General features: G+C 34.2%; 1 protein-coding gene across 1 annotated transcript in view; it reads right to left on the bottom strand.

The window, feature by feature from the left end:
* The window catches only part of Lrp6 (LDL receptor related protein 6), a 167,543-nt gene that overhangs the window by 102,108 nt on the left and 39,866 nt on the right, over positions 1-25,569 (bottom strand). Inside the window, exon 3 of the mRNA XM_078015223.1 lies at positions 1,965-2,162. Within this exon, the coding sequence (XP_077871349.1) occupies positions 1,965-2,162 (198 nt within the window). The remainder of the gene's footprint in view (positions 1-1,964; positions 2,163-25,569) is intronic.

Genomic DNA, 25,569 nt, shown 5'->3' with positions numbered 1-25,569 from the left:
GTACTTTTTAACATTTATTTTTAGTTCTTTAAATCATCAGGCTATAGGTTATTTCACTTTTTTGAAAAGAGCCAAAAAACTCCATGATAACAAAAGACTAATTTGATTAAAGTTTTTAAACTTTTCATAACTCAGAGAATTTACAAAAGTTTACAGTCAGACTCACCTCTGATAGAATGTTAGAAAGACCATCAAAAACTCACATGATCAAACACAAGAAAGTAAATATAAAATGTCATTAAAACCTAAATGTAATCTAAGAAGAAATTCCATGTATCTGTATTACAGACTTTGTCTTCCTAGGGATAACTGGAATATATGATGCATTCAGTAGGTCTTTCTCTTAATCCAGGGGTCACTGAACTTCAGCCCAGAGGCTTACTATCCATTTTATAACTACAGCTTTACTGGGACATAGCCACACCTATTCCCTTATGCATTACCTATAGGTCCTCTCAAACTATGGGTAGCACAATAAGCTAAACCAGGGATCATAAGACCCTCACAGAAAAAGTTGGTTAATGCCTGCAGTTTGGATGTGGTTTGTCCCCACCCAAATTCAGATGAAATTTAACTGGCAAAGTAACAGTATCAAGAGGGTGAGGCTTTAAGAAGTGTTTGAATCACTGGAGGTTCTTTAAGAAGAGATTTATAGTTCCCAGAATGGATCAGTTATCATAAGAACAGGTTGTTATAAAGCCATCTGTGCTCCCTTTGGACCTTCACCTCTGCGGTACATGCCTACTTGATCTTCTGCTTTTCCTGACATGTTATAGCATGAAGTGCTCACCAGATATGACTGCCTAATCTTGAACTTCTCAGTCTTCAGAACCATGAGCAAATATAAACTTTGGGGGGTGGGGGGTGTACTGGGCCTTTAAATCCACAACTTTAATTTTGCTAGGCAAGTGCTCTGCCACTTAGTACATGCCCAACCCTTTTTGAGATAGGCTGCCCTTGAATTTGTGATCCTCCCGCCTTAGCCTCCCAAGTAGCTGAGAATATAGGCATGCATCATCGTGCCTGACATAAACCTCTTTTCTTTATAAATTACCCAGTCTCAGGTATTCTTTTTTTTTTTTAAGAGAGAGAGAATTTTTTAATGCTTATTTTTTAGTTTTCGGCGGACACAACATCTTTTTGTTGTTTTGTTTTTTTTGTATGTGGTGCTGAGGATCGAACCCGGGCCCCACACGAGCCAGGCTAGCGCGCTACCGCTTAAGCCACATCCCCAGCCCTCAGGTATTCTTGTTACAGTAACGAAAACAAACTTAAGACACCCTGTTCTCATATAGAGACTTGTCAAGCAAACTTCCATAAATAGTACTTGAAGAATCTACTGCTAATTTTAAGTAAACAATTCTTTGTTGCGTTTATGTCCAGCACATTGCAGTATGTTCAGCAACCCTAGTTCTCCAAGAACTAAAATGCTGCTAACACGCCAAGGCAGTGGGTTAACCAAAATTCTTCACCACTTCCAAATATCCTGGGATGGAGTAGAGATACTACTATCCCCGGTTGAAAACCACTTCTAAGTCAATTCACAGCAAGGGAGGAGAAAATATAATCTGTGAATGGCAAATGCAATTACTTTTTTGGGTGAGTTTTAGGGATTGAACCTGGGGCACTTAACCACTGAACCACATCCCCAGCCCTTTTTGTATTTATTTAGAAATAGGGTCTCACTGAGTTGCTTACCGCCTTGCTTTTTTGCTGAGACTGGCTTTGAACTCGAAATCCCCCTATCTCAGCCTCCCAAACCGCTGGGATAACAGGCATACACCACCACACCCAGCTGTAATTACTTTTTAAAAAACTAAAAGTCTATTCTTCCTCCCCAACACTTAGCCAAAAATATACTAATTTCTTAAGAAAATTAGGCTTTATACTTTGGTTACTATATATCAAGCCAACATGGAGTTTTCTTACATTTAAAAAAAAAAAGCCTAATATAATAATCTTACCTATTTGTTCCATCCAGATCTGATTTGTGGATGAAATTAAGTTTTGCATCTGCCCAATAAAGCTTCCGTTCCTCATAATCCAAAGTCAGTCCATTTGGCCAGTAAATTTCAGTGTTTATTATAATGAAGCGATTTGAGCCATCCATTCCAGCACGTTCTATCTTTGGCACTTCTCCCCAGTCTGTCCAGTACATGAACCTAAAGGTAATAAAACAATTAAAACCATGATATAAACAAATAACAACAAAATATTCTGTAATTAACACTACTAGATAAAGAAAGCTCTCCAGAGAATAGTAAACCTAAAACCTCAAGAATTTTTTTTAATTTTAGTAACCTTTATGTAACTACCACAGTAATATCCGTTTCAGACAAGCATCATCAAAGTTTGCAAAAAAAAAAAAAAAAAAAAAAAAAAAAAAAAACACTGGATCAAAATTTAAGAGGATAAAGAATATTCATACTATCTCAATGTGTCTCCCCACAGGTTACTTATTAATAACAAAGGAGAAAATGATACCTTTAGACAAACTTGGTATACTAACATAAAAAAGTTATCTACATTAACATAACACCACCAATGGAGATTATAAAAAAAGGTTATCTACATTAACAATACCAATGGAGATTAAAACAGCATCATAAATCTTTTAATGTGATACACTGACAAGAACATGGAATCTTATATAAATCTCTTACCTATTGTTGCTGCCTAAAAAAGTACATCATTATGAGGAAAAAGTACAAAAATTATGTACAAAATTATGAGGAAAATACTCAAGGTGTATTCTACAAAACAATACCATGAAAATCAAAGGCTGAGGAAACAATACAGACTGGAGTAGAATAAAGAAATATGGTAACTATATGAAGTGCACATCAAGCCAACATGGACTAATAAGGTGGGGGGAAATTCTAAGGACATTGGGGGAAAAGACAAAATTGGCGGAATATCAAATCATACAGTCCTACTATATTAATGTTAAATGTTTAAATGCGCTAATTGTCTATAGTTGCTATCTACAGGAATTCACTGATTTACTTTCTTTTTTGTGTATAAAATTAAAATTTTTTTCAAAATAAAAAATTAAAGAGTTTAACAGTCTCAATACAGGGAAGAAACAATTTCTTCTTTGATATAAAGGAAACACTCTGTAATACTTTAAAGTATATTTCCAATAGAATGAAATAGACATTATTATTGTATGTATATATGTGATTGCATGACCAATATGATTCTGCAACATGTATACTCAGAAAAATGAGAAATTATATCCCATCTATGTATATCAAAGTGCATAAATGCATTCACTGTCATGTATAACTAATTAAAACAAATTTTTAAATTTTTAAAAAGTATTATTTCCAAAAAAGATAAGAGGGTGCTATGAACTAGGAGTAATGAGTTTCTAAAATGTGTTAGGGTGCAGAGTGAAATACAGGTTTAACTTTGAAATAATTGATAGCCTGGTGATAATGGATTAATTTTACTTAAGCACACTGCAATCTCTACTATTTCATATAAACTGCTTATTCAAAAAGGCTGGGAGGAGAACATCAAGTAGGGAACAAAAATACCTTCCAGATACAAGATACTGTGCTAATAGCTTTACATGTATTTCCTCAATTAAGCCTTACAACCTTATGGACTATTACTCATCATCACATTTCATATAAGAAAATTTTTTTAAAAAGTGTATTCCTCAAAGTCATGGTTAACAAATGGGAACTAGAAAGCCAAACCTATATTCCTCAGGATGAAAAGTCAATACTAATGACATAGGTCAGAGCCTGGACTTTTAAGGAACAGAAAGCAAAGTGCTCCTTAAATTGAGGCTACTGACTGGATACAGTCTAGAATACAGGATAAAAATGAGTACATTTACATAAGATAAAACTATATAGGAAAGCAGGCCAGACCATGTTATAATTTGGGAAGTTTATTTTGAGAGCAGCATGAAGACACTTGAACACTTTTAAAATTGAAGATGAAATGACTGGCTTTGTTTTGCAGGTAGGGAGGTGTACTTGCTGCAATGTGAGAATGACTGAACAGAGACTAACAAGAACACAGAGACACTGTGGCTTCAAGAGTTTCTGTGAGAAACTCCATAAATCCTCTGACCTAAAAGTAATGAAAAAATAGGACAACACTGCCAAAAATAACTAAAGTCTCAGAAAATTGATAAAAGGAGGAACATGTAATAAATCTAATAAAGCTCCAGAACTGTGATATTTTAGCTAAGAGCTAACTGCATCCCTACTAATAATGTCAATTTGTGGCAAAAAAAATTCTACCTTACATAGACATGGCAAGCCATGAGAACTATAGTTACTCTGCCTTACAAGAGGGGATAACTTTATTAAGGACGAACCATGAAAAAAAAAATTATGCCTAGAAATGTTGTCAAAAGCAAAAGTATAGACAGTCAGGGCAGTCTGTTATCCCAGGGACACTGGCTGGGGCAGGCAACAAAATTTCCAGCAGACAAACTGGAAATTTAACATGAAGGTCCTAGGAAAGAGACAGAGAGCCTTGTTAAGCCATGTATGTACATGGCTGCTCCTTCTCAAAAGATGCCAGAAAAAACACTCGCAAGCTGATCTAGCTAAATGTGAGACAAACTTCAAACTGCTTAAAATTTTTAAATATTCCACAATCCAAAGACCCAATATTTTTACTGGCCCAATATTTTTTTAACAATAACTTTTACTCAGTCATCAACTAACCACTCAGACAAGAGAGACATAAGGGCAACACGTAAAAATCAGGCATAAAAGTATTTTAAAAGAAGAAAATACAAGCAATGAATTTAGAGACAGCACATTGAGCACACATATATAACAGAATTAGTACAGATAAGTCACTAAACAAGAATACACAATAGCATAAGGGTCTCTAGTTTCACCCATATTTCTGGAAATGATAAAATTTCACTTTTCTTTATGCCTGAATAACACTCCATGGTGTATATTAACCACATTTTCTTTATCCATTCATCCCCTGATAGACACCTAGGCTGACATAGTTTGGCTATAGTGAAATGTGATGCTATAAACATGGGAATGCATATATCACTGTAGTATGAGGACTTTAATTCTTCAGGATAAATACCGACGAGTGATATAGCTGGATCACATGGTGGTTCCATACACAGCCTTTTGAGGTAACTCCACAATGATTTCTATAGTGGCTGTACTAATTTACAGTCCTACCAACAATGTTAAAGTTCCTTTTTCTCTATTATTTATATTCTTGATGACTACCATTCTGAGTGGTATGAGATGAAATCTCGGTGAAGTTTTGATTTGCATTTCCCTAATTGCTAATGATGTTGAACATTTTTCATATATTTCTGACCATTTGTATTTTTTCTTTCAAGAAGTGCCTGTTATTCATTTGCCCATTTATTAATTGGGTGATTTTATTTTTTGGTGTGAAGTTTTGAGTCATTTATGTATTATCGTTATTAATCCTGCCAGAAGAGTAGCTGGCAAATATTTTTTCCCATTCTGTAGGTTCTCTATCTACATTTTCAACTGTTTTCTTTGCTGTGCAGCTTTTTAATTTAATGCCATCCTGTTTATTAATTCTTAGCATTATTTCCTGGGCCTTGGGGGTCCTATTGAGAAAGTTGTTCCCCATGCCTAAATGCTAGAGTGATGACCTACATTTTCTTCTAGGAGTTGCATAGTTTCTGGTCTAACTCCTAGGTCTTTTGAGTTGATTTTTTTTGTACAGGGTGAGAGTTAAGGGTCTAGTTTCATTCTTCTACATATGGATAACCAGTTGTCCCAGCACCGGTTGTTAAAGACTGTCATCTCTCCAGTGCATGTTTTTGGCAACCTTTGTCAGGACAAGATGACTATACGTATGTGGGTTTGTCTCTGTCTTCTATTCTGTACCACTGATCTATATGTCTGTTTTTATGCCAGTACTATACAGCTTTTGTTACTACAGCTCTGTAGTATAATTTGAAGTCAGGTATTGCAATGCTTCCAGCATTACTTTTTTGGCTTAATATTGCTCTGGCCTATTCTGGGTCATTTATGCTTCCAAAGGAATTTTAGGACTGTTTTTTCTAGTTCAGTGAAGATGAGAATTGCACTGAATATGTATATTACTTTTAGTAATATGACCATTTTAACAATATTAATTCTGCCTATCCATGAACATGGGAGGTCTTTTCATCTTCTGTTATTCAATTTCCTTCTTCTATAATTTTCACTGTAGAGTTCTTTCACCTCTTTGGTTAGATTTATAACTAAACATATCATTTTTCTGAGGCTATTGTAGATGGAATTGTTTTCCAGATTTCTTTCTCAGCATATTCACTGTTTGTATATAGGAAAGCTACTGAGTTTTGTATGTGATTTTGTAACATGCAAATTTTCTGGTTTTTAATAAAAATTTCCAAATCATCAAAGAAACAGGAAAGGGAGTTGGGAGACATAGCTCAGTGCTAAAGTACCTGCCTAGCTTGTGCCTGCTCATGTGTTTGCTTTCCAGTACTGAAGAGGAAAGAAAAGGAAAAGCAAAAGAATCTATAAATTTGAAGCAATAGATTCCATCTAATTAAAAAAAAAAGACTATCCAAAATAAAAGAAATGAAAGCTAGAAAAAGGAGGAGGGGGAAGAAACATGAGATATATACATCAATATAACATAAGGAGTACCAAAGGAAAGAAGCAAAGGGTCAGGATGGGGGGAATAACAGGGAATGATACTGGCCAAATTATACTGTGACAATTGTATGTGTGTATGAATATGTAACAATCCCACCATTATATACAACTATAATACACCAACAAAAACTTGGGGAGGGGATATTCATTTTTGAATAATCTTTCTGAATAATACAAAATACAATGAACAACTGTGTTGCTATTTGTACTGGTAGTCCAAAAGCAATGGTGAGTAAACTGATGGCACCTTAATATAAAACAAGGCAGAAGCACCCAACTGTACTAGTAGAACTCTAAGAAATTCACTATTCCAAGTGCTAAAGAATATATAGAGCATCTGAAATCATTACATACTACCTGTTTTAATTCAAAATGGCATATCCACTTTGGAAAATGATAGTTTAACGTAAACAAACATTCTGTAAGATATACTAACTCTATTTCTAGATATTTACTAAAGAGAAATTAAGTATACATTCACACAAAAACCTACGTACAAATAATTGTGGCAGATTTACTCATAATTCTAAAAGATTACCAAATGTCCTTCAAATGGTGAATGGATGAATAAACCATACTATACTCATATAATGGAATACTTTCTGCAATAAAACAAAACTCCTGATACACAAAACAGACATAAACCACAAGTGCATTACAGTAAAAGAAAGAAGACAGATTTAAAGAGCTACATGCTATATGATCCATTTATATGACATTCTGGAAAAGATAAAACTACAGTCAGAAAAAGAATCAGTGGTTACCTAAGGAAAATAATCAATGAGGGAGAACAAGCATGGAATTATTCTATAGCTTAATTTTGGTGGTAATTATTCAAATGTATGCATTTGTCTAAATTCAGAAGTTTCCATCAAAAGGTAAAAATGAAATATATATAAATTACACCTTTTTTAAATGGGTAAAGATTTGAATAGATGCTTAAAATAGAAGATATATGAATGACCAATTAGCACATATAATGATGTTCAACTTCAATAATTAATAGAGAAATGCAAATTAAAATCAAAGTAAGATATCATTTCACATCCACTAGGTTAAGAAGGTTAACAATACTAAGTATTGGTAAGAATTGAGCTACCAGAATGCTCATACACTGCTATCATAATAATAACCACTTTGGAAAACATTTTATAGTTTCTTACAAAGTTAAACATACCCTTACTCTGCCAACTAACAATTCCACTCTTAAATATTTATCCAATAGAAATGAAAACTTGTTCATATAATGATTTGTACAAATACAGTCACAGAAATTTCGTTCAGAATAACCCAAAACTGGAAACAACACAAAAGTCCATAAATAGGTAGACAGATAAACTTGGATATATTCATAAAACAGAATACTACTCAGCAATTGAAAAGAACTGACTACTTATTCATACACTGACTAGGATGGATTTTAAAATTATGTTGAACAAAAGAAACCAGACCCAAGAGTGACTACTTCACGATTCCATTACATAAAGTTCTAGAATCAGCAAAACAAATCTATAATATAAAACTCAGATTGGCAGTTACTGGGGTGGAAGCAAGGACTGAATTCAAAAGGACTAAAGCAATTTCCTGAAGTGAGGTGATAAAAAGCAGTTATTTATCAAGACCCATTAAACTATAAAAAAAATTTTTTGCATACAAATTTTATCTTGATAAAATTTCTTAAAACATGAATAAGAAATTAGACTATTTTTAAAAGTTAAATTTAAAATACAAATCATGTTACTTCAAGGTTGATATCAAGATAAAAGAAGCAATTACAATAAATTAAACAGACATTTTAGAATTTGTAAATGAAGCCTGCTGATGTGTTTTTATTTGCTAAAATATTTTAAAGTTCACTTCATTTCTGTAAATGCTTTTCCCAACTGTAGAAAGTGAAGTTACTCCTTCCTCTGTACTTTCATACCATGTTTTGCTACACTATGGTACTCATTAACCTTTTAGATAAATTATGAAGAACTCAAAGGTAAAAAGCAGGTCTTACTACCACATCAAAATAATCGACACAACACATGTTTTTCCAAAAGCAAAAATGAACCCAGACTTTGTCCTTCTCCATGCACTCTTATTTCCCATGTACAATCTTCCCTTTCACTCCACCCCAATCCACAAGGAAATGGACACAGAAAGAATCAGGAGATGTTGTAAGAAAGATGGAATATGCACAGTTAAATACATAGCATCAGGCAGGCAGAAACAGTGAAATGGTTTTGTGTGCACGTGTATGCCAAAAGAATGAACTAAAGTAAATTTTCATCTTAATTTAATAATGCAAGTAAAAACAAGCTCAAGTCACAATTCATTGGCCGCCATTCTTTTCTCTCTATACATACACAAAATGAATTATCAGTATTTTCAAGCAACCAGCACTTCAAAAATTACTAAACCATACTCAACACTTCATGTGCAACATGCATGAAGATATTACATCATACAAGGTTTGAAATGTTGTCATTAAAAGCTGAACAAACAATAAGCAATTTGTAAATAGTTCCCACTTCCAAGATGGAAAATGTAATAAGGGCTATTTTCTGCTTTGTATAATGTAATTTATGTAAATTTCACAATTGTAACTAATCTTTTCCAAGAAAGAATTTAACTTTCAAAACTCAATGTCTACTTTGTGGTGAAATTAAATGTTGTGACAAATGAATTAGCCTCACAAGAATTTTAGTAATAAATAAAAGCATATGCATGCCACTGATCACCAAAGCTAACTTAAATCCCTATTTTATCCACCCCTAAAAAATACAAATCATGTTACTTCAAGGTTGATACTCAAGAAAAAAGAAGCAATTACAATAAACGAAACAGACATTTTAGAATTTGTAAATAAAGCCTACTGATGTATTTTTATTTGCTAAAATATTTTAAAGTTAGTAAATTTCATCTATAAGTAACAAAGATTTCCATTTTTTATTTAATTAAGTTAAAAACTTGTTACAAATATAAAAAGTTAAAGAGGCATAGAACCACAAAAGACAAGTATTTTATAAGTCACCCAAGATGTTATTCAATTTTTTTAAACTAGTAAGCTCCTATTGGGAGGTAAGCACCAAGCTTGTCAAAAGTAGGTCACAATTAAGAGAATAACTGATGGATTCAAGTATATCATGGGATAAAATTTAGGACAAAGCAGAATTCACTCAACAAGAAAATTTCCTTTAAAAGAAAGAAAGACTCCAGTTAATATTTGTGAACACTATATACAAATGTTTCCTCCATGTAAAGCCTAATATTCCCCTACACTGTAAAAATAAGCTTCATTTTACTAACAGGGGGATACAATGTACCATTCCAAGGTCCCTGTCAGCTTACCATCTTCAGATATCTCATAAATGAAATACAATATATGGTAAGAATGTAAAGTCCTTAATCATAACAAACATACATTCATGCAAAATAAATACATAAGCTTAATCATTTTGAAGAGACTAGACTCCATTTCATAAAATATGCTAAGACTAATCTTTAGAATTTATTTGAAATTTCTAACTCATGAGAACTTTTTCCCCTCTATCAGAGCCAATTTCTGTAAGTAAGCATAGAAAAAATAAACAATTTTCTTATTATATGTAAATGACTCTTCATTTTTATTTGCAGTTGCTTACATGCTTATAAGTAAGCATAAAGTTAACAATTTTATGAACAGTTTCTAATTTTAAAAACTTAAAGGGAGGACATCAGAGGGAAACAAGTATCACAAGTTAATCCCACTGATCCTTGAGATTTGGAAAAATAGCAAACTATGGAACAAACAAATTTAATAAAAATGGTCTGATAAAAACAATACTGTTTTTTATTACTAATAATGCCCTCAATCAGTTAAAACTAAGATTTCCATAGACAGTTTTTCAGATATTAAAAATCTAGCTTTTCTTATAAGAAGCTGATAAGGCTCCCGAAGTTCAAGTGATAGAAACTAAATCCTCAAAGGAACAGTGTTGGGGGGGGGGGGCTAAATGAGATGCTAAAGTTTTAAGATCAGAGCCCTCATAAATGGATTATGTCATTGCTTGGGAGAAGGGGTGTTGTTATAAATGTGAGTCCAGCCCCATCTTGTTCTCACACTCGCCTGCACTTCTACCTTTCACCAATAGCTAAAGCAGAAAGAAGGCCTTCTATATGATGCAGGCTCTTCAATCCTGGATTTCCCAGTCTCCTGAACTTTAGTAAGTCTCTGTTCTTTATAAATCAGCCAATCTCAATATTCTGTTATCAAAACAAACATATTCATGCAAAATAGACTAAGAAAAAAAACTATTTGTGTAACAAATACATTTGCCCAATTACTACTTCTTTTCAAAATCTTCAAAGCAATTATGCTGTTCGCCAAGACAGAGACTCTTACTTCACTTTGTTCTACCTGTGTTCTCTTAATTAAACACAAAAAAAGGAAGAGGGGCAAACATAGGGGTACCTCCATATGTGATAAAATTTCTGAGTAACTTCCTGCACATTTGGAAGTGCCCTTGTTACCATACAATGAACATTATGTAATCTTGTTTTACAATGATTTAAAGACAACTTTTAGAAAACAATAATATAGTATTCCCCCTTTCCCAGTTCAGGGGATCAAACTCAGGGCTCTGAGCTAGGAAAGTGCCCTACCACTGAACTACATCCCTATCCCTTTTTATTTTTGAAACAGAGTCCCACTAAGTTGCCCATGCTGGTCTTGAACTTGTGGTCTTCCTGCTTCATCTTTCTTGAATAGCTGGGATTACATGCATGCACCATCACACCATTTACTCAAATGAAAAATATAAGGTCCTGAAGATAGTATAAATGGTAGTTGAGAAGTGGAGAAAAATCCAAGGGATATTTAGAAGATACAATAAAAAAACTGCTAACCGAATGAGTGAGGAAAAAGAGAGCTGGAATGATTCTTGGATTTTAGTTTCTGCAATGAAGTTAAGTAGAATAACCGTACATTTGTTCACAAATCCGTATATAATATTTTGTTACACAGGTTTCTTAGACATGGTCACCTCTCTCTGTTTTAATTTTTTTTTTTTCCCTTTAAACTACTTGAGGGTTGGGGCTGTAGCTCAGTGGCAGAGTACTTGCCTCAAACTTGTGAGGCAGTGGGTTTGATTCTCAGCACCACATAAAACTAAACAAATAAAATAAAGTCATGCTGCCCATCTACAAATAAAAAAAATTTTTTAATAAAAATAATTGAGGATCAATTTCTCAAGTCCCAATAAAGTAATGGAAAATTACAACAGCTTCTTGCATCGAGTCTTCTGCTACAGTTTGGAACTTGAATGATCCCCAAAGGCAATGTGTTCAGTCTTGCTCTCCAGCCTGTGGTGTCATTGAGAGGTGGTGGAACCTTTAGGAAGTAAGGACTACTGGAAGAAAGTTAGGTCATTAGGAGCACCTTTGAAGGAAATACAGGGAAAGCCCCCTCACCCCCAATTCTTTCCTGTTTCTCTTTGGCTTGAAAGCCAAAGGTTTTCTACCAGGAGGTAATAAGCAGTTTTGCTCCACCACATATCCCCTATCATGATATGCTGGCTTGCCATAGCACCAAAAGCAATGCAGCCAACCAACAATGGACTGAATTTGTGAGGCATAGTAAATCTTTTCTCTTTGTAAGCTGTTTATCTCATGGATTTTGTCACAGTGATGAAAAGCTGACTAAACTTTCAACCCAAGCTTTATCCACAATGCTCTGAAATTATTGATTGTCACAACTATATACCTTCCCCATCTTATTAGGCAATTTCTTTACTTTTCAGAATGAATCCCAAACTTCTTATCTGACATAATAACACTCTAATTTGTCTCTGCTTCTTCACAATGCTTTCTTAGCTTAAAAAAGCTAAAGGAATTCAAGCTTCCCAAATGCTAAACCTTTCACAAAGCCATAGTAATCAAGACAGTGTACTATTAGCTAGCATAAGGTCAGGCAGAGAAATCAATGGACAAAACTGAAAATCCTACAAAATCATGCAAATCAGGAGATTTAAATCTTCATGTTTATCATGAAACTTCCCTGGTATACATGTCCAAAATGCCACCAAGTATCTGAAAGATGTCACTTTAAAGAAGCATTGTGTGTCATTCTGGCATTACAATGGTAGACATGGTAGGTGTGCCAGCCCAAACAGTAGAGCTGTTGGTGGTCCAAAAAAAGTTCTAATTTTTTTCTGCATATGCTTAAAAATGCAGAGTAACTCTAAATTCAAGGGTTTAGATGGGAAGTGTCTGGTCACATATATATACCCAGGTAATAAAAGCACTGAAGATGTACCACCATACTTAACAGAGCTCCATAGTTGAATTAACCCATATATAAATTCCCTCTGCCACACAGAGATGATCCTCACAAAAAAGAAACAAATTGTTCCTAAACCAGAAGAGGGAGGTACACAAAAGAAAAAGATATCCCAGAAGAAACTGAAGAAACAAAAACTTAGCACAGGAATACTTTCCGCATAAAGTAATATAACTAAAAGGGGGAAAAAAGTTGAACACAGTCACCGTATGACCAAGCAATTCTATTTCCAGGTATACACATGTAAAGTAGTCTCAAGATGGTTGTAGTTAGGCTCCCTTCCTGAGGACTACAGTGAGCTATGTTTTCATTATGTAGCCAAGGTCATAAACACCCTGATTCAGCATATGTACTCAAGGCCATAAACATCTGCTTGCGAGCCATACACTTACTTATGTAACCTGTTGGCAATGTGCCTTCTTTGTTTGGCCTGCACATAAAAGAGGCCTATAGAAGGATTCAAGGGACTGGGGGGCTGCTGCAGCCTCTAACTAAAGCATGTCTACTATCCCAATTGTGCCTCACATCTTCTTCCACCTCGAGGATCCCGAATCTGTTTCCCAGGGTCTGAGCACCTCAGCCCAACAACACACAAGAAAATTGAAAAAAAATATGCTCACACAAAAAACATGTACACAAATGTTCACAGCAAAATTATTCATAATGGCCAAAGAATGTAAACAAAAGATCAACTGATGAATGGAAGAACAAAGTGTGATATTTCTATATGACAGAATATTGTTTGGTTATCCAAAGGAATGAAGTATTTAAACATGCTATAGCATAAACCTACCATGAAAACACCATAACTGAAACTAGGCACAAAAGGTTACACATTGTACAATTCCATTTTTATGCAACGTCCAGAATCCATAACAGAGAGTAGATTAATGTTAGCTAAGGGCTAAAAGGAAGGGAGAAGAGAAAGAACCTATTAAGGAAAACAGAGTTTCTTTTGGAAGTGATGACAATATTCCAATATTAAATAGTGGTAACAGATGTGTCACTTTGTGAATGTACTTAAAAAAAAAATCACCAAATGTACACAACCAAAAATTGAATTTTATAGTATGTGAATTATATCTAATTTTAAAAAACTACAGGAACTCCCTCTCTCCTATCCAGAGGAGGCAAATTCGAACTCTCAACATATTTAACAACCCTGTCAAATGGTTAATGCCAAATCCATGACAACAACATAGAAATCTTATTCTCTAATTAATCGATGACTTGCAAACATATCTTCTTTTATATATGTGTGTATGTATTTATTTATTTATTTTAGTTGATGGACACAATACCTTTATTTTATTTATCTATTTTAATAAAGTGCTGAGGATCAAACCCAGTGCCTCACACAAGCTAGGTAAGCTTTCCACCACTGAGCCACAACCCCAGCTCAACATAGCCTTTAAAAAAAAAAAACTTGGGGCTGAGGTGGCTCAAGTGGTAGCACACTCGCCTGGCATGTGCAGGACACTGGGTTCTATCCTCAACACCACATAAAAATAAAAAATAAAGATATTGGTCCACCTAAGAAAAACTAAAAAATAAATATTAAAAAAAAAAACCTCTGAAATGCTTTTCCATTTTCTTATTCCAAAACCTATATATCTGCTTAGCCACAACTGTAATGAAAGCTTCACCACTGATCCTTTATTAATTCATTCAGAATCTCATCACTCTATCCTCTTGCTTATGTGCTTCCTTGGAGTTGTCTTATGATGATTTTGCATGGTATTCTCTCCCAACTAAGTTTTAAGTTCATGTGAATAAGGACAGTATAAAACAATGAAAATGTTTGATTTATGGCATACCTTCTGTTTATATAACTTTGAGCGAGTCACTTAAAATACCTGGGCTTCTATAAACTAATATTTGCAGTATTTCCTTAGTAGTTTAATAAAATGAGGGAATAACAATAGATTGATTATTCCTAGGGCTTACATCATTTACAAAATTGTTACTTCTGTTAACTGTCATCCCTTTTACATTTATAATCACACCTCATTCTCCCAACATTAGCAAGGGGAAAAGAACAAATGAGACTGAAATTGTTGCAAATATATCCACAATCATGGTCAATCCCATAACCATTCACTTTCACAAAATATTCTGTCATGGATACCTGGCCTTTTGATGGACTTCCCTATGTTTGAAGAACCTTCACATTCTGAGACTAAGGAAACTTTTAAAACTAAAAATAAAAAACAGATATTTGCTTGCCAAACTTAACTTTCAATTGGTACAGGAACATGAGATGTGGATTTTGCCAATCAGACAAACCAACCCCAACTGAAAGCACAAAAAGGAGGTAGAAGAGGTAGCAGCAGCAGCAAGCACCCCAAGCAATTCATTCTGGTGAGAATGAGGGCAACAGCAACAGTTTACTCAATTCAATTTGAATAAATGAATCCTTTCTTAATGCAATGTTTAAACACAGGACTGACAGCAGAGTCAGTCACTTCATGCCAGAAAGAGTACCAACAGTGGTGAGCATGCCATACAACAGAAGATATGCCTTCACTGTGGTAATGATTTGTGGCACTGTTCCTGCCCATAGATTTTAATCTTAGTTCTGCTACTTAGGAAATTTAGCCAATATCTTCTTCAACCACAAATCTTTTTATGACTAAAGTAATGGGATTTCTATTGTTTAAAACTATGAACACTAACATACATTCTTAAAAGCAAATACTATCTCAAAGTATCATCTTAGAACTCCCTGTCTTTTAACAAGTGGCATGTTTCAAAAGTCTCATAGCTCTTTCCACAATCTTAGGACCCCTTTCATTACAGACCAATGTCAACATCATACCAGTATGTAAAACAGTATCTTGATGCAAACGAATAAAAAGGGACAAATTTATGATAGATTTTAAAAAGCCAACGTTACGTTAAAATTTGATATCTGTTACCATAATCAAATGAAACAATAGAGATAAGATAAAAAACTGCTTTATCCATGCATTCAGAATTTCAATAAACACCAATACATAACCATGACATAACTAGTTATTAAACATATTAATAAACTAGAATTTAATGGAAAATTAAGTTCTAAGAAGCACAAAGTTTCTTAGATTGTGCACCTTCCTCCCTCCCCTATGACCACATATTAAAATAACAGCAACAGCAGCAGCAAATACCTACAGCAGAAGGCTAGGAGTGCAGCTGTGGTAGAACACCTGCCTGGAACATTTGAGGCCCTGAGTTCTATCCTTAGCACTGGGGAAAAGACAAATAAATAAAACCTACAGGAGGAATGTTCAACCTCAACAGCACTAGGGAATAACCCGGGAAACATTAAAAATATCAATAACTTGGGTTCTTCCATCAGGGATTCTGTTTAAATTATTCTGAGCTAGGACCCAGGAATCAATTTTTGTTTACATGTTCCCCCAAGCAATTATAAAGCATTTATACCAAACACTAGGATCTATTGACCAACATGATGATGAAAAAGAAACAGACAAGTAAACATTCAGGCAGGGGTTTTATTGGAGCTTCCTAATAGGAAGGGAGACAGCTCCAACAAGAAATCAGTTTGGCTCTCTAAATGAAAGAAAGGAGCTTGTTTTATTGGTTACTTGCATGGGTGGAAATGTTAATTAGCTTTAGGTGTACACAAGCCTTTTGCCCTCTGCTAAAGATAAGTTACTGCAGCTGTTCAAAAGAATGCATGCATACAAGGCACTCTGACCTCAATGAAGCAAAGCTAACAATGGCTATGGATGGCACTATGACTATGACCAAGACCCAAAAGAACATTTGTCCTTTGTCCCTATGTTGGTCCCTGACTTTGTCCCTATGTTGGTCCCTGACTCACATGCTCGAGTTTAAAACCAATAAGAGTGTGACTTTCTCAAGCACCTGTTCATCCACAGTCTTCTGTTCTTGTACAGGTAAGTTAATGTGTTTAACTCATTAACCAGCTGGCCCACAATACTGGCTAATCATCAGCCCAGGTAGTACTCAGCCCTTAAGTAATACCAGACCACATAAGCAAGCAAAGCACCAAATAAATTCCTTCTCACACAACAGCCTTCCATATTTCTTTCAAAAACTTTATAAATTGGGGGAAAAAAAAGGTTTTTAAAGTTCATAATTTACTGAAAATTTAAGTGAAAGTATTTATGGGGGTAAAAATAGATTTTCAATTTTCTCCTATAACCTTTTAAGCTTTTGGTACCCAATTCCTTACACAGAAGGGGGTTTCAATTTGGTAATTTGTCCAATATATTAAATACATAGTCTCATTTTACTAACATCATGAACAAAGAGAGTTATGATAAATATCTGTACAAAGTTTGTTTCTAGTTTAGAAGACACTACCAAATAAAAGGCTGGGTACCCATAGCCAGAATGTTCAATAAAATATATACAATTTACTTGTCAATATGATACTAATTAACTTGAATTTACCCTTAGCTATAATTATAAAATTTTACTTTTTATTCTTAAAGTAGGTCTAGTCAAGTAAGAGATCATTATTTTTAAAGCCATCATGACAAAACTGCATTACTCAAAAAACAATTGATAAAATTCTAAATTTTCACAAGAGAAGTAATGTGCTTCCAAGTTTTTGAACACTTCTGAAAATAAAAAGACATCACTAATTACCCTCTTTTTGAAATGCATATATATCAGCGGAGAAAAGTACATGATCTTATTCAGACATAAACAACAGACTAACATACATCCAAACTACCCCATCCCTTTGCAGGGGTGAGGTGAGGGGGAAGGAAGGGGTGTATTAAAATTCTTTTACAAAATCAGACTCAGTTTCTGCCTGAGACTCCAAGAGTCAGAGTCAAAGAGTACCCAGATCTTCAGTTTCCTCACATTAGGAAATTTTAATTTTAGAGTTCCTTAGCAATTACCTAGGCCTAAGATGCAAAAATAAGTTCCTTCCAATTTCACCTTAGAGTTAAACAGGTCAAAAAAAAAAAAAAAAAAAAAAAAAAAAAACTTCCAGGTTAACTGAAGGAAAAAACAGAACAGGAACATTTATTTAAACTTAAAAAGAAACATTTGAATTGTTATTATTTTAAATTTATTCTCCAGTTGGGAAAGAACCTAAGTAAAAGGATTATTATTTTGAATAAACCTGTTTAATTTAACAAAGACTGAGTTTGCAAAGAATTTAAAGCAATGAATGAGAAACTAGTTTGTCAATAAGTTCTAACAAAATACTACTTAAGAAGCTAATAAGCAAGCCAGGTGCAGCAGTGCATGCCTATAATCCCAGCAACTCAGGAGGCTAAGGCAAATAACAAGTTAAGAGGCCAGCCTTGGAAACTTAGCAGGACACTATCTCAAAAAATAAAATAGGTTGTAGATATAGTGTAGTGCTACAGTGAATCTAGGTTCAATTCCATCCCCGGGATACTAAAGAAGCAATATGTTTGAGTAGTCATCCATTAACCTACCAGAGGTAGAAAGAAGAGGAAAAGGATAAAATCATCTGGAATCCAAAGGACAAAAATCTTTACTTAAGTTGGAATGGCTGAGAAAAGGAAAATGTGACTAAATCAGGAAAATTTATCAAAATAAAAATATACAATATATACTTTTAAAAGTCACAACAAAGGGTAAATCTAACCCTACTTTACATCCCCAAATCAATCTTAAAAATCAAATACTCTATGTGGTGCAAGAAAGGAAACAATCAGTTTGAGGGTGAAACAAACTGTACTGGTTCTACTGTGTAGTCTATGCAGAACACATACCAGTATTCATTATGTTATTCTTTTCATTTTTGATATATATAAAATATAATTTATTAGTAGTGGTTTAAAATGCACCAAAATTTAGACTGAATATTTGGGAGGAAAGAAAATAAGAGTCTGTTTTTGGCAATAGGACAAACTGGAAATCTTCCTAGTACAAAACAACTAAAAATGCCAGACAAACTATAAAAGTAATATTTTAAATTCATGCCTGTGCTCATAATAAAATATATTTTGAGCACAGCAAATATTAGAAAGAAAAATATGCAGAGAGGTAATCCAGAGATAAAGGAATCTGCCCCATTCCCACTGGCCTAAAACTAGAGTTTCAGACCTCCTTCCTACAAGAAGAGAGTCTCTAAACCACACACAGATTTTTGGATGAAAAATCCACATAAGGGCAGAAACCCCATCATGGGTTTACATTTTCAAAGGAAAATACACGCACACATGAAAGCACAAGTACACACACACACACACACACACACACACACACAGAGAGAGAAAAGGAAACAGTAGAAATACTTTATTATATTTAGAGACAACCAAAGAACAAGAGAGAATTCTGGATAAACCTTTTAGTGCTAAACACAAAGGGAAAAAATGGATTTATGAAACAGAGGTTAACAAACATGGAAAACAGAGTTAAGATGAACAGATATCTAGTTAAAAGTTCCAGAAGAATGGGGTAAAGGCAAATTTGAAGAGAATTTCCTAGAATTGATAAAAGGACAGTCCACTAAACCCAAAAGTAGCATAATAAGAAATAAAGAATCTCAACAAATCATACTTAAGCTGTAGTCAGAGAGGAATGACAATAAGAATAACTGGTTACAGTAGTTAGTCCCTTTCTTATCTGCAGGGGATACATTCCCAAGACCACTAGTGAAACAATTTTCCATTTAATATTTTTAGACTCTTGTTTGATCATGGTAATTGATACCACAGACAGCATAATGGTGGATAAGGGGGAACTACTATATATCAATCACAAAAAAAAAAAAAAAAAAACACATGGGAGAAGAAAACACATGTAAACCTGAAATTGTACAATATACCAAAAAGGGTGAGGGGGACAAAATAAAGGCATTTTCAGACAAATAAAAGAGAGTCTGCTACCAAGAGTTTTTGTTAAGTACTATGATGTTCACAAAAGGATGAAATCACCTACCAACGAATTTCTCAGAACATATTCCCATTGTTAAGCAACCTGTGAATGGAATTATAATAAGCAAAATGAACTAATGGTTTTGTCACAAAGGATTTTAAATCAAACTACAAAATCCAGCTACATGCTCCTCAAAAAAGAAATAGCTAGAAAAACACCAAGAAAGAGTAAAAGTAAAAAGATGGAAAACCATGTTTCAGGCAAAAATCAACAAAGGTTGTGTAATTATAAAGCTGGTATAATTACAAAGATCTGACAAAACAGACTCTAAGCCAAAATACATTCATAGCAATAATGTGAATAACTAGGAAACAGTATAAGGTACACCTGGAAGATAATTTCATACCTATCTGTATTTAAAGCAGAACCTCAAACAACATAAAGCAAAAGAAATTATCAATTTCCAAATGTAAGATTTATAACATCCTCTCAGCAAGACATATCAAATGGACTTTTAAAAATCAGAAGATTTCAACAGAACAAAAATGCTTGATTAAATGGCCACTTCTAGAACACTACATTCACTGCAGAATACATCATCTTTTCAAGTACACATGCAGATTTTTTTCTTTTTTTTTTTTTTCTTTTTTTGGCAGGGGGTGGCATGTAGGTACTAGGGATTGAACTCAGGGACACTCAACCACTGAACCACATCCCAAATCCTATTTTTTTGTATTTTATTTAGAGACAGGGTCTCATTGAGTTGATTAGCACCTCAATTTTGCTGAGGCTGGCTTTGAACCTTGATCCTCCTGATCAAGCTACTGGAATTACAGGCGTGCACCACCATGCCAGGCCACATGCAGATTTAAAAGATCTGACCACTGGAATCATAATACAGGTCTTAAAGGATTGATACATATTGTCACATAGGATGACTTCAAGTTAGAAATCAATAGCCAGAAGGAAAACCCCTGTCTTGTAACTAGAAATTACATTTTTAAAAAATTTATTTATTTTGGTGGGGAGGTATTACTGGGAATTTAAACCAGGGGTACTTTACCACTGAGCAACATCCCAGCCATTTTAATTTTTTTTCTGGGGTGGGGGGGGAGGGCAGGGACAGTGTCTTCCTAATTTGCTGAGGCTGGCCTCGAACCTGCAATCCTACTGCCTAAATCTCACAAGTCACTGGGATTACAGGTGTGTGTTGCCACACCTGGTTAAAAATTACATTTCTAAAATAACAAACAATTCAAAGGAATAAATCTTAATGGAAATTATAGCAAGATAACTAAATTATTATATACAAATAATGAAAACATAAGGTATAAGGCATAAATTAAGTATATTTAAATTAGAAAAAGTTGTAATATTTAAAAGTAAAAAGCTAATCCAAAAACACAATAAGACAATTAAAGAAAGAAGAAATCCCTAAGGTTAGAGTAAAAAGGTAGATTTTAAAAGGCGGAGGGGGGAGATACTACAGAGAAATATATAGGAGGAAAAAAGAGCTAACAAAATTGTGCCAAGGTAAAGTTAAAAAATAAAATAAAAATGTAATTCATCATTCATATCATTCATATCATATCATTCATATCATCCTAGGTGGAAGATATAGGCCAGTTATTTACTGGTAAATTCTATAAAATTTTCAAGGATTAAATTATTCTAATCTTAGACAAAAATATTCCAATATTCAAAAAGAGAATAGCCCAAAACAGTAGAATAAACATTCTTCTCAAGTACAAATGGAATATTCAAAAAAACCATACTCTGGCCCCTACAACAAAGGAAAATTGAAATCATGCAATGTGATCTAGCCAAAACAGAATTTAGACTAGATATCTATGATAAACATCTAGAAAAATCCTAAAACTTGGGAAATTTACCAATATATTTCTAAACACAAGTGTGCCCCAAGAGATATCTGGTCATTGCCCTCTGATAGTGGGTAATCTCTAAGTTCTAGAAAGTCCTGCCTCATAAAGATGTCTTTGTTTATCTAAGGGCCTCAATACCCCCAAATAGTCTATGCTAACAATGTGAGCTATAAGAAGGCTTTGGCTCAGAGGGGCTGGAAATTCAGGTCAACTATTCAGGTAATTAATCATTCCCACATGATCAAGTTCCAATAAAAACTAAGGTTCAAGTACTATACACATATTGTGGAGCACTGCTACTAGGAGAAGTAGGTGCTGTCCACAGGGTTCCACTGGGAGAGAACAATTGGAAGCTCTGCACTTAAAATCCCCCTAGACCCTGCCCTATGCACCTCTTCTGGTGGCTCATATTGATTTGTATTTTTTTTCACTGAAATAAACCATAACCATGCATGTAACGCTTTCATTAAATTCAGTGACCTCTAGTGAATTATCAAGCCTGAGGGTGGTCTTGGGAACCTCAAATTTGCAACTGCTGTCAAAAGCAAGACTGGTTTTGGATCTCTGACTTCCAAACATGACACAAAGAAAATAAGGAAATTGGCAAATTGTGTGAATGAATGAAGCTAGAAAGACAACTGAGCAATTGTTGTGGAATACAGTCAGAAGTGTTTAAAAGAAAGTAACAGTATTAAATGTTTATATTAGCTCTGTGGCAGAGTGCTTTTTACAAGGATAAGAAACTGGGAAGGGCAAGAGGAAAGAAATAGAGTAGTTTTTCATTCAATCCTCTAGGCTTCTGCCTCAAGGATTTAGAAAAAGAAGAGTAAAAACAATGCAAGAATAAAGAAAAGTATTAGCAGAAAACAGTGAAATGAAAATAGATTAAGAAAAAAATAAAACACAGTTATTTGAAAATATCAGTGAAACTGATAAAACATTGTACTGACTGAGACAAAGAGAATCCACAAGTTACTAGTATCAGGGATGAAAAACAGATCATACAAATATTAAAAATATAATCAGGGCTGGTATTGTGACTCAGTGGTAGCAGGCTTGCCTAGCATGTGCGAGGCAGTGGGTTCATTCTCAGCACCACATACAAATAAATAAAGGTTCATCAACAAATAAACAAAAAATTTTTTTAAATACAACCAAATACTGTTTTTCAGTCAACTTTCTCACTACTGTGACTAAAAGACCTGACAAAAACAATTTTAAGGAGGAAAGATTAATTTTAGGAGCTCACAGTTTCAGAAATCTCAGGCCACAGACACCTGGCTCCATCCCTCCAGGCTTGAGGTAAAGCAGAACATCATGGTGGAAGTGGGTGGAGGGAAGAAGTTCACATGATGATCTGAAGCAGAGACTAAGCTCAGCTCACCATATACATACCCCAAAGGTACACACCCAATGACCTACCTCTTCCAGCCACACCCTATCCACCTTCAGTTTACCACTTTGTTAATCCCTATCAGGCAATAATTTCACTGATTAGTTAAGGCTCTCACACCTTACATCCAAACCATCACATACTGTTACAGACAACTTTATGCCCCAAATTTGGCAACATAAAGATACAAACTACAAAAACTCACACAAATGATACAAACAGTATTATATCTACTAAAGAAATTAAATTTATAGTTTTAAAACCTTCCATTAAAGAAACTCAAAGTCTAAGTGGCTGAACTGGTAAATTCTACCAATATTTCAATAAAGAAAGAATACCAAATTCTACAAAGTGCTTTGGGGAATGGGGAGACCGAAGAGAGCAATAAATACTCAATGTATTTTCTGCAACCAGATTTATACTGATTCCAAAAATCAGAAAGAAAAACACACACACACACACACACACACACACACACACACACACACACACACACAGTACAAGAAATAAAAAGGATGGGGAGCTACGGCCAAAATATTTCAGGAAAACAAATGCAAAAATTCTCAAAAAATAATTTAGTAAATCAAATCCAACAACATAATATATAAGTAACTCATCCTGGCCAAGTATAGTTAATCCCAGAAATTTAAGAGTGGTTCAACAATAAAATCAATGAAATTTGCCATATGAACTAACCAATGAAGAAAAACCGTATTTCCTCTCCATATAGAAAAAGCATTTGAAATTTTTCAAAAATTCACATCAATTCATAATTAAAAACTCTCAGCAAACTAGGAATAGATGAGAACAGAACTGCCTCGTCTTGATAACGTACATCTACAAAAAAAGCTTACAACATCACCGCACTTAACACTGAATAATAGAATGTTGATTAAGTTATAAGTGACAATATTTGCTCTCATGATTGCAATTTAGCACCCTACTAGATATCTTAGCCAGTGTAATATGGCAAAATGAGAGGGAAGGGGAAAGGAGACAAGAAAGGAATTTCTTTTAGGGATTGTGCTTTGTGCTTTCAGTTCAAATCCAAGAAAAACTGAGATGAAATATAACCAACGTGCTATATAGACACTCAATGTTCACCAAAGGCCCATGTATTTGTTGAAGGCTTGATCCCCAGAGTGTGAATCTTCAGGATGAAGGGCTTTATGGGAGGTTCTAAGATTACCAAGGGCATGTCCTTAATGGAAATATGTGACCCCAGTCCCTTCCTCTTCCTCTTCTGCTTCCTGACCATGAAGTGAGCAATTTGCTCCACGAACCTCTATGTCATTGCCATCTAGCATTCTCATCAAAAGTCCACCCAATCTTAGAATGAAACTGCCAAAAATTGTGAACAAAGATAAACTCGTTCTAAAAGGTGATTATCTCAGATGCTCAGATGTTTCATTACAGTGACATAAAACTGACTATCACATAAGGTCACTAAGATTTTCTCCTGTATTTCTTTTAGAAAGAAACTTTGTTAAGTTTTAGCTTTACTTTATTTAGCTCCAAGACCCATTTTGAGTTTGTGTTTTTGTGTATGACACAAGATATTACTGAAGTTCTTCTTAACATACAAAGGTATTATTGAAAATAGTACCTCTCAATTGTCTTTTGGATTTTTATCAAAAAACAATTGACTATACATGTGGATCTATATCTGAACTCTGTTTTTGTTTATCTTTTTGTCTACCATTTTATCAATAACATTAATCACTACGTTAATCACTATAGTAAAGATGGTAAGACTTTGAAATCAGGTAGTAAGAGTTGGCAATTTTATTCTCTGATTTTCCAAACGAATATCAGAATTAGATTGTCAATTTCTAAATTAAATTCTGCTGGAATTTTGAAAAGGACTGTAAATGTTAGTCTTAGGGGAATTGGCATATTAACTACTGAATCTTTCAATCCACAATTATGGAATGTCTCTTAATTCAGTTAAGTAATCTTGGATTTCTTTTATTAATATCTTGTATTTTTCAGCATATAAATTCAGCATACTTTATTTCATTTATGCTTAAATACTTTCTGTTTTATGATTCTGTTATAAATAATACTATATAAATTTTAATTTCCATTTGTTCATTGTTATGTATAAAATGTAATTGACTTTTTCTCTTTTATTTATTCTAATTAGTTATACATAACAGTAGAGTGCACTTTGATACATCATATACAGATGGAGTATAATTTCTCATTCTTCTAGTTGTACATGATGTGGAATACCACCGATCATATAGTTACATATGTACATATAGTAATAATATCTGATTAATTCTACTATCCTTACTACCCCCACGCCCACTCCCCTCCCTTCATTCACCTCTATCTAAAGTAACTCTAGTCTTCCTTAGCTTCCCCCCTTACTGTGAATTAGCTTTCACATATCAGAGAAAACATTCAGCCTTTGGTTTTTTGAGATCAGCTTATTTAACTTCGCATGCTTATTTCACTTCAAATGATATTTTCCAGCTCCATCCATTTACCTAC

This window comes from Ictidomys tridecemlineatus, chromosome 6 (assembly GCF_052094955.1).
Source record: "Ictidomys tridecemlineatus isolate mIctTri1 chromosome 6, mIctTri1.hap1, whole genome shotgun sequence".
Lineage (NCBI taxonomy): Eukaryota > Metazoa > Chordata > Mammalia > Rodentia > Sciuridae > Ictidomys > Ictidomys tridecemlineatus.
The sequence above is the reverse complement of the archived record's forward strand: the minus strand, read 5'-3'. Positions and strand labels throughout refer to the sequence as shown.